Source organism: Cannabis sativa, chromosome 7 (assembly GCF_029168945.1).
Source record: "Cannabis sativa cultivar Pink pepper isolate KNU-18-1 chromosome 7, ASM2916894v1, whole genome shotgun sequence".
NCBI classification, from domain to species: domain Eukaryota; kingdom Viridiplantae; phylum Streptophyta; class Magnoliopsida; order Rosales; family Cannabaceae; genus Cannabis; species Cannabis sativa.
The window spans coordinates 9,657,964-9,669,081 of record NC_083607.1 but is presented as its reverse complement, the minus strand read 5'-3'; the positions used below and the strand labels follow the sequence as shown (position 1 = coordinate 9,669,081).

Sequence of the window (11,118 nt, the reverse complement as noted above, 5' to 3'; positions counted from 1 at the left end):
TACGTTTGAATGAAATTGTCAAAGCGTGGGTTAAATATTTGGGCACGTTGTTCAGGCGTCAAATTACCCCCCCAAGTGGCACGCATAGCTGAGAATATATCTGCCACAGTGCTTATCATTTCAGTAGTTGGTGCAGGAGGCACCGTCGATTGAGTTTGAGGGATTGGTTTCTTTCCTTTGCCCTTCAGCCTTTTACCCACGCCTCTTTGATAGTCAGATCTTCGGCCTAGAACTGTTTCCGAAACGTCAAACTGATAACCAGTATCAGATTCAGATTCAGTGCCGGTATCGCTCTGGGATTGCCGTTCAAGTCTTTTCCTATCAAGCTCCTTGATCAGTTCCTCCTATTTAAATCAAAATTATTAGAATATATTATTAATATAAATATAAATTTTAATAATAAATTATTTTATTCACTTACATAATCTTTTGCAGCTAATTCATTAACGAAAGTGCCAGACGGCTTTTTCACATGGATCTCCTTCCATGCTTCAACTACATGCTCTCTAGCTGGACCCCCTATACGAACATAAACAATTAAATTAGTTTATTATAAGAGAAAAACATTATTAACAATTAAAGAATTATTACATACCATTCCGTGGCGTATGGAAGCCAACGATTTTGTGCCTTGCGTTGTTGGATATTTCATTAGTTGCCGATTCGATTTATTTTTAGTTGAACGATTCAAAAAGGCCTCACTAACGAACAATTCGCAAACCGGTTTCCAAGTCTCGGTATTCAAGTAGTCAGGGGGAATTTGAGAACTGTCTCCCAATCTTCTAGTTTTTTGTAATGTTGTTTAAAATGCTTGTGCCTGAGCGTCTTTCGCTCACTATACCGCTCCGCCATCACTGAATATAAAGTCCCCATAAGTAGGTCTCGATGGGGATTCCCATCGATATCAAAATAGTACTATGTAATAAAATAATTTAAAATTATGTTAATTTATAAATGAGGACATAAAATTATTACAACCTTTAATAATTAAAAATCACTCACTCTAATTCGATTGAGCACTTGATCCTTGTATTGTTGGGGTACATTGGAAAAATTTAGATGACCACCCGGGCACACCATGCTTACTTGTTGGCCAAGAAATCGAACATAATTGCTTGCTTCAGTGCCAACAACTTTGCCGGTTTCAAGATCTACCTCCACCGGTAAGGGCTTACCAGCTTCTCTCCTTTTTTTTTCGAGATTAGCGTTTGTGGCAACCCCACGACCCTTTCTGACCGGAGGTGGAACTATATATATTCGAGGGAAAAATAATTTTATTAGTAAATCATACATTCACTATTTATATTCAGAACAATTTTAGATTTGAAAAAAATATGAAAACCTGCTTCGTAAGACGACGGTACCCTAGAAGGATCAGGGGGATCCCTGCCATCACCATCCCCACCATGGTATGTCGCTAACGTAGCTGACATTTTACTTTACTTTGAAGACGGAAAAAAATGTAAGAATTCACAAATGTGAAACACATAATTGAAATATCACACAAATGTTAATGCGAAAGAAATTAAAAAAGTCCTTTAATTGTAAAAAATTTTAGTAACAAATGTTTACAAAATAAAAGTTACACTGAAGAATCACTATCATTTCCATCATTCACTAAGTTTACATTTTCATCCTCCACATGTTCAACTAGTAAATCATCTACTTCTTCAGCAACATAATTTTCATCAAGTTCATTATTCTCTATCTCAGAATCCACTAACTGATCGGACGATTCAACAATTATTGGAGGTTCATTGGATTGCATAATCAACTCTCCAAGATCAACCGTCAACAGAAAATTGGCAGAGTTAGAATCACTAACAACATCTACATCAGTCTCATCTTCGTTGTCATTAATGTCCCAAATTTGTCGATGGCTAATATCTTCAACAACCTTCCAATCGCGACCTCTGAGTGGATCTTCAAGATAGAAAACTTACTTCGCCTGGTTAGCAAGGATGTACGGTTCATCTTGATACCAATATCCACGAGTATTTATACTAATTATATTATTTTTCAGTGATTGTCTTCTTTCTTAATGGATTAGTGTTATACCATTTACATTCAAACAATGACACTGTATATGCACCAGTATAAGATATAGTGATTACATCTTCAAGTGTGCCGTAGTAATTAAACCCTTCAGTTCCAGCAACAGTAACACCACTATTTTGTGTCTTCCGCTTTTGGTCTCGCTTTGATGCAATAAACCGAACACCATTCACTACACAACCTTCGTAAAATGTTGCTAAGTAATCGGACCCGGAAGCGAGAGCGAGTAACTCATCACCATTTTGTAAAGTTCCAAGCTTGTGCAACTCATATATCTAAATACATAAAATGTATTAATATGAGAGGAATATAAATGGTTGAATTAAAACTTTACAATTTTGTCATTATACCTTCTTATGAAACCACGTACGAAAAGTTTGCCTATGCAAGACTTCGTGATTACCATTAGGATATTCATGCCTGATGTTGTCCAAATGTTCACTGTGAAGTATGATAATGTCAAGGTTTGATAGAGGGAAATAGAAAATAAAAATTTAACAAAATAATTTATTATAATGTAACAAACTTACTCTATGTAAGCTTGGATTTCAGGAGAATTTTGAAGAATGTACCACTCAGCTTTTTCACGAGCGATATGATCAAGAGCCTTGATAATTCCGCTAGTTAAAGGACGAGATTGAGAATTAAAAACTGAGAGATAGCGACACACAGAAGGCGCATCTTCATTTCGATCAAGTCGATTAAATCTTGTTTCACACCCTTTAAAGTACATTGAACAAAAGGTTACTGCCTCATCAGCAACATAACCTTCTGCAATTGACCCTTCAGGACGTGCCTTGTTTCCCACATAATTCTTCAATTTTTTCATGTACCTTTCAAAAGGATACATCCATCTCATAAAGACTGGGCCACCCAATATCGCTTCTTCAGGTAAATGCAATACCAAACGTATCATTATGTCAAAAAAAGCTGGAGGAAAAATCAATTCCATCTTGCACAATAACAGAATTAAATTATTTTGCGCATCCTCCATATCTTTTACATTTAGAGTTCTAGAGCATAACTGTCGAAAAAAATTACACAGCTGAGTAATAGTTGTTGCAGTGTCACGAGGTAGAAATTTACGGACACCAACCGCTAGTACTCGCTGCATAATGACATGACAATCGTGGGATTTTAACCCAATAATGTTAGACTCATCTGGAGAAACTTTGCTCTTTAAATTTGAACAGAAGCCATCGGGAAACTTGATTCCTTTAACAAACTGACAAAAAAGTTGTCTTTTCTCACGAGTCAAAACATAAGGAGCATGCGGTTTCATTAGCCTGCCATTCCCATCTTCATAAATCCACAACGATTCCCTAATACCCATCTTCTTTAAATCATGTCGCGCATTGGTTGTGTCCTTTGATTTATCATTATCCAAGATGGTTCCAAGGAGACTATCACACACATTTTTCTCAACATGCATGACATCAAGGTTGTGTTTTAAAATATTCGTGCTCCAATACTCCAACTCGTAGAAAATACTTTTTTTCCTCCAATTACAAGTTTCCGCGACTCTTCTACGTTTCACGCCCCCGAAATTTTCATGATGTCCAGGAATTTGGGGTTCGAGATTATTAACTTGTGATAATATCTCTTCACAAGTAAATCGTCGTGGAGGAGGTCTTCTTTCAACTTTACCATCAAATCGAGTATCCCTTCTCAATGCATGGTTACTTGGCAAGAACCTTCTATGACCAACATATGATGTCTTCTCGATCACTCGAATGGACGTCGTGTCTTCATTACAAGTAGGGCAAGCTTTATAACCTTGACCACTCCACCCAGACAAGCTACTACGAGCTGGAAAATCATTCACTATCCACAAAAGTGCAGCACGCATGGTGAACATCGAGTTGGTCGCACTATCTCTCGTTGGTACCCCATTATTCCACAACTCCTTTAATTCATCCACCAAAGGTCTTAAAAATATATCCATGTCTTTGCCAGGAGATTTTGCACCAGGAATTAGAGTAGATAGCAAAAAATAATTATCTTTCATACATAACCAAGGTGGTAGATTATAGTTAGCCAACACCACTGGCCACATGCTGTATGCAAGACTCATGTTGCCAAATGGATTAAACCCATCAGCAGCTAACCCAAGTCGAACATTTCTTGGGTCCCTTGCAAACTCGGCATGTTTTGCATCAAAGTCTTTCCAAGCTAAACCATCGACCGGGTGTCGCAACACCCCATCATCTTTGGATTTTCCAGTATGATGCCATATCATGCTCTTCGCTGTAATCCTTGAACTATATAATCTTTTAAGTCGAGGTGTCAACGGAAGATATCGCATGACTTTGCAAGGAACTTTTTTTGCTTTGCCGTTCTCGGAAGTAACCCAACGACTAGTTCTGCAAACTGGACAAGCCTCCTTCGATGCATTCTCCTTATAAAATCGGCAACAATTATACAAACAGACATGGATAGAGTCATAACCCAAGCCTAATTTCTTCAATCTCTTTTTTGCCTCGTAGTAAGTTGCAGGAATATTATTTTCCTTCGGAAATGCAAACTTTAAAAGCTTCAACAATTCTTCAAAAATGTTATTAGGAATTTTTCCTCTAACTTTTAAATGCAATAGCTTTGCTAAAAAGTTGAGAGACGAAATCCAATCACAACCGGGATACAATTCAGCTTTAATTTCCTCAAATAAGTCATCAAAATGAGGGTTTGTGGTTGGTTGTTCATCTTCTCCTTGTACATCCTCTGTTGTTGGGGGAAAGAAGTCTTCTAGAATAGGAATCATTTCATCCTCTGATTCAACATCGGCAACTGCTACATCATCGACAACATCCTCAGGCTCGCCGTGATAAATCCACTTCTCATATCCTTGCATGAAACCTCGATCAAATACGTGTGTTCTAACCCTATCTATTTTTTCAAACCTACTATTTATACATCTTACACAAGGACATCGAATTCTTCCATCACAATCCTTATGTTCTGATGCCATTGCTAAAAAGGCTTGTAGACCATTCCAAAATTCATGGCAACCACGATTTCTGATTTTGGTCTAAGACTTATCGATTGTCGCCATCTACAATTTAGGCGACAAATAAAGTATTACAAATTTGAATGATTTGTTAAGTGTTATGAAATTTTATGAATAAAAATTATGCCATGTATATACATCACTCTTGTATATCCATCGCTCTTTTCAACTACTTATTAATTATAATTATAAAATTTTATGAATATTTTATGAATTAAAATATATTTAAATAAAAAATTTATTTATTAAATTACTACTTTTTTAATTTTTAATTTTTTAATTTTTGAGTTATTCATAATTTATATGAAAACAAATTTATTTTTTAAATTTAAATAAATATAAAATATAAAATTTTATGAATATTTTATGAATTAAAATATATTTAAATAAAAATTTTATTCATTAAATTACTACTTTTTTAATTTTTAATTTTTTAATTTTTGAGTTATTTATTATTCATATGAAAACAAATTTATTTTTTAAATTTAAATAAATATAAAATATCAAATATAAAATTTTATGAATTAAAATATATTTAAATAAAAAATTTATTCATTAAATTACTACTTTTTTAATTTTTAATTTTTTAATTTTTGAGTTATTTATAATTTATATGAAAACAAATTTATTTTTTAAATTTAAATAAATATAAAATATAAAATATAAAATTTTATGAATATTTTATGAATTAAAATATATTTAAATAAAAATTTTATTTATTAAATTACAACTATTTAATTTTTAATTTTTTAATTTTTGAGTTATTTATTATTTATATGAAAACAAATTTATTTTTTAAATTTAAATAAATATAAAATATCAAATATAAAATTTTATGAATATTTTATGAATTCAAATATATTTAAATAAAAATTTTATTTATTAAATTACTACTATTTAATTTTTAATTTTTAAATTTTTGAGTTATTTATTATTTATACAAAACCAAATTTATTTTTAAATTTAAATAAATATAAAATATCAAATTATGAATATTTTATGATTTAAAATATATTTAAATGAAAAGTTTATTCATTAAATTACTAATTTTTTAACATTTAAAGTTACCATTTTTTTTATTTATTCATAATTTTTAATTTTTTATACCACCTCAAAAATGCAATAATAATTATTTTTTAAAAATTTAAATAAAAATTTTATTCAAATAATTTAAATATTTATTTACTTACCAACAAACTTTACTAAACTTACTAAAATTAGTTTTCAACAACTTTTTTAATTTTTTTATTTATTCTTAATTTACTAAACTTAGTTTTCAAATTTTTATTTAACTATCCAACAAACTTTTTAATTTAAATAAAATCTAATATAAAATAAACAAATACACATTTTTCTTAATCTAAACAAATAGCATACCATATATATATTACTGTTACAATATATATAAATTATATAAACATTAATATATACTACATATTTTATATACATATACATATATATAAAAAATATCAATCTTATATATATTTACAACTTCTACACATTAATAACAAATATATGTATAAATAAAACATATATATGGACAGATTAATATATACAATATATATACTACAAAATATATTATATACTTTAAATATATAAGATACACTACAATATATATATATATAAAGATAACAAAAGATATTATATACTTTATATATATAAGATACACTACAATATATACACTACAATACAATATATATATAATAATTATATACACAGAAAATTATATATATATATATACAGATACCAAACTAAGAAAAATCAAAACTCATATACCAAATCATATATACACAAAATATATAAACAGATTTCTATTTTTATATAGAAAAATATATATATATATATATGTATATACACAGATTATCAAATATATACACAGATAAAAAAATTAAAAAAATCAAAACTCATATAACTAAATATTGTATATACACAAATATAAACAGATTTTTAAATATATATACCTTTTATTATATACAAAAATATCATAAATACACATTATATATACAAATTTAAAACCAAACACTATATTATAAAATCTAAAATAAAAACAATAATACTTACCTATATCGCCGGTGGTGGTGGTCGGTGGTTCGCTGCCCACTGCTCCGACTGTGGTGGTGATGCGTTCGCCGGTGGTGGTCGGTGGTGCGACGGGGTGGTGGGGGCAGTCGGGGTGAAGGGGGGAAAGGGGGGTCGGGCTGAGAGGGAAAAGGGGGGAAAGGGGGGGTTTTGAATTTTAGAAAGGAAAAAAGAAAAGTGGGGGAAAAGGGTCTGATGGGGTATTTATAGAGGGTTTAGCGGCGGACTATTAGCGGCGGGGTCCGCCGCTAATAGTAATAAAATAATTAAAAAAAAAATAAATAGTATTAGCGGCGGACCCCCGCCGCTAATGTTTTGAATCGTATAAGCGGGAAAAATCCCGCCCATTTAGTAGAGGCGGACTATTAGCGGCGGGGTCCGCCGCTAATACTAATAGCGGCGGAGCAATTGCGGCGGGTCCACCACTATTAGTATTAGCGGCGGAGCAGTTGCGGCGGACTGCCCGCCGCTAATATGTTTTCAAAAAAAAAAAAAACGGCCAAAATTAGCGGCGGACCCCACTCTCCGCCGCTAATACCAGGAGGGGGTCCGCCGCTAATAAGTCTGCCGCTAAAGACTAAAAATGTTGTAGTGCCTATTTAAGTTGATATTTAGTTATCTATTACTAATCAACTTAAATCTGAATATCTTTAGGATTTAAAATTTCAAAATTAAGTTGAGGAATTTTAGGAATTGGTTATTAAGATTCTTTAGATATTTTTTTAAGTTGATATTTATTTTTTCAAATATTAACTTAAAATGGAATATTTACAAATTAAGTGGTTACAACTTAATTTTTGATATTTAGTTAAATTTAAATTTGAAAATATTTAAGTTCTAGATTTTTTCTAATACAACTTAAATTAGATATTTTTTCAAATTTTGTGGAAAAGATACTTAGTCAAATAAGATATTTTCTAGATAGTTATTTCTAGACTACTTATTATTTCTAATATTAAATAGGAAAATATTATACATTGTGAAATTAATTATTTAAATAATTAATTTTGGTACAATTTATTTTAAGTATATTTTTTCGTAGTATTAAACTAGAGATTAATAATTAAGCTTTCTCTACACTTAATTATTTATTTCTTGAATTTAATACATTTAATTAAATTGAAAATTAAATATCTAAGTTGATTTTCATCATGATACTTAAATATTTCTTTTTCATGATACTTAATTAAATAGAAAATTATTTTTAGTTGAAATTTATTTTTTCAACTTAAATTTAAAGAATTTTCAAAATATATTTTTTCTTTATTTTATTAATCAATTTTCGAAATTGCATTTCATAATGCAAGATGATTTTGAATTTATCTTGTAAAATAGATTAAGTTGTAAATTGATTATTTATTTTAATTAATTCTTGGACCAACTTAAATCAATGATTTTTTCATTTATTGATTAATTTAAAATAAATGAATTAAAGTATATTATTAGAAATTGAATTAATTAGTCAAAGAAAAATCTAGATAGGTGATATTTTTGCTTGAAGTGTTTTTCGAAGTAATTATTATTTAAGTTTTTCAAAAATATAAAGTTTTTATACTTTCTTTTTCAAAATACAATAAATATATTCTCATGAAAATTTATTTTGAGTTGCAAATTAATTTAAATAAATACAACTTAAATAATTTTCTTAATATTTATATATCAAAATTACTACTGAGATGGAAATAATTCAACTTATTTCAATCACCATCTAAGTATAATTTTATAAATATTAAATTAAATTCTAATTTAGAATTTTAATTCTAAATTCGATATTGAATATATTTTATTATAAATAATAATGAAAATACATTTTAAAGAATGAGCTTTATTATTAAGATATTCGATCTCCATTGTTGGTTTTACATAGCGTTTGTTTTAGTGAGTAATCCTCCCTAATGGAGGAACGTTCATTAGCAAGTTCGCACTGTTTAATCTCGAAAGATAAGTAGCTTTGTAAGTGTTTTATATGGTATGGATCACCCTAATGGTGGCGACTGTATTTGACTTGCAAAATATGAAACAATGGTAGAAGCTCATAAGATAGAATAGCCTTGACTCTCGCCTAAACAGGACAACGCTCGATTCCAATCTTGATCGAATAAAAGGTTGCTAGAATATTTAACATTTTAGATGAGCTGACAACTCTATTCAATGGATGGTAGCTTTGACTCTCGCCTAAACGGGACACTGATATCAGTTTGTTGAAAACCTTTGAATTTATTTAGGATTGTAAGTTTTAGTATTTTCACTTGTCATTCCTACTTGCTATATGTTTAATAATTTCTGAATTGTGTATGAATTTATATTGAACCATGTTATTTTCTCTTATCAAATTGTAGTTTAATTTCGAATCTTCATTGCTGGTCTAACTTGGTTTGTTTATCTAATGAGATAAATCCCTAATGGATTTTCACCATTAGACATACATAATAGTGTTAGATCTCGAAAGATAAATATTGTATATGCAACATCTAGCTGTTCATCAATTGATGACACCTTAGACTAGTATTTTTACAATATGAAACAAGAAGATTGTATAAATAAGATTACTTTGACTCTCGCTAATCGAAGCATCGTTGGATTCTTATTTATAAACGAAATTATCCTAATTCCTCTTAGCTTATTCATTTCGAATTAGCTCAATAACATATCATTGGATGAATGGTCTATAAATCATTTCATGTCATTCTATTTTCTCTTAAGAAATTAAATGACGCATATGATTATAATCCCGAAGTTCTATTCCACAATGATATAAGTCCTCAATCTTACAAATCTCCTACTTGTATGGGCAAATCTGACTTATAGTTGAAATTAGTAGTGGTGGTCCAAGAAAAATTACTCATTATATTTGGTATAAATTTAAGTCTTTGACTTTAATTTTAGATTCCAAACAGAAATTTTCTTATATTTCTAATTCCAGGATACAATGCAGTTACACTTTCACAAGTGTTTAATATCCATCTTCTATCATTGGTTTCAAACTGTATGGAATATGAGTTTAATATTCTGTGACCAGGATCCACTTGCACTAACTCATTGAAGTAACTAAACCTAAGTCATCAAAAAGACACAACCACACATTTTTTTTCTATCTATGGCTTTTGTATCTTGTTCATAGTGGTTTTGACAACATCAATCTCTGCAAAGAGTTAATATGCCTATGTCCACTGAAAGTTGTTCATCTCATTCTCAGATGGATGTACATTCAGGGGTGGATATGAGTTTTTCGTTGTATTCTTAAAACGATAACTCTAGATTATACCTTATGCAAAGAAATTTGAAATGTTTGAAAAATTTCTGATTTCTAGCAATGGTGGAACACCATTAAGGTAAGTGGTTAAAGATCTTGCGAACTGATAGGGGTGGAAAAATAGTTAGTAGATATGCAGTTCAAAGATCATTAAATTGATTTTTGAATTATATCCAAACTTACCTCCCCAAAAATTTCGATTTGCATATTGATGATTAGTTACTAGTTGTTGCCTAAGTCCTTCTATGGTAATACAATTTCAGAATGATATAATGGTTGTATACTTAATGTAAATCATTACAAGATTCATGGATGACCTAATCAAAATCTTAAGAAAAGCTAGAACTGTTAACCATGGTTTGCATGTTTGTTAGCTATTCTAAGTGATTAGGGGTGGACCATCCCATAGTCAATAGATAAGAAAGTGTTTGTTTAAACAAATACTACTTTTCTAAGAAAATGACTAAGTCTGAAAATAAAGCAGCAAATAAAGGAGATATTTATTTCTGATTCCAAAAGTGTTCTATCATCATATTTGACATATGATGATCCCACTGCCTCTGTTGTCTTGTCACAACCGAAGAGATCAATACCATTTAGTTTTCTGAGACATAATTCTCGGTACCTTGTCGTAGTGGGAGAGTTTCTAGGAACTCACATTCTTATGACTTGGAAGATACTAGTGATTAAAATCCATTGTAAGTTTAAACAAGTAATGGATTGTCAA

At 30.2% G+C, this 11,118-nt stretch overlaps 1 protein-coding gene across 1 annotated transcript; it reads right to left on the bottom strand.

Moving 5' to 3' along the window:
- Positions 1–1,582: 1,582 nt before the first annotated feature.
- Positions 1,583–5,020, bottom strand: LOC115696348 (uncharacterized). The gene is made up of 5 exons (XM_061118509.1): positions 3,097–5,020; positions 2,586–2,985; positions 2,406–2,475; positions 2,066–2,330; positions 1,583–1,923 (listed from the first exon to the last, which is right to left on the bottom strand). The coding sequence occupies exons 1-5, from the start codon at positions 5,018–5,020 to the stop codon at positions 1,583–1,585; spliced, it is 3,000 nt and encodes a 999-aa protein (XP_060974492.1).
- Positions 5,021–11,118: the final 6,098 nt, after the last annotated feature.

Excerpts from the sequence above, each read along its gene's own strand:
- LOC115696348 (XM_061118509.1), bottom strand. The coding sequence starts at position 5,020 with ATGGCATCAGAACATAAGGATTGTGATGGAAGAATTCGATGTCCTTGT. Across the intron at positions 2,986-3,096 it reads AACAACTATTACTCAGCTGT|CTTTTTTTGACATAATGATA; the intron begins GTAATTTTTTTC and ends TTTTTCCTCCAG. Across the intron at positions 1,924-2,065 it reads TACAGTGTCATTGTTTGAAT|ATCCACTCAGAGGTCGCGAT; the intron begins GTAAATGGTATA and ends TCTATCTTGAAG.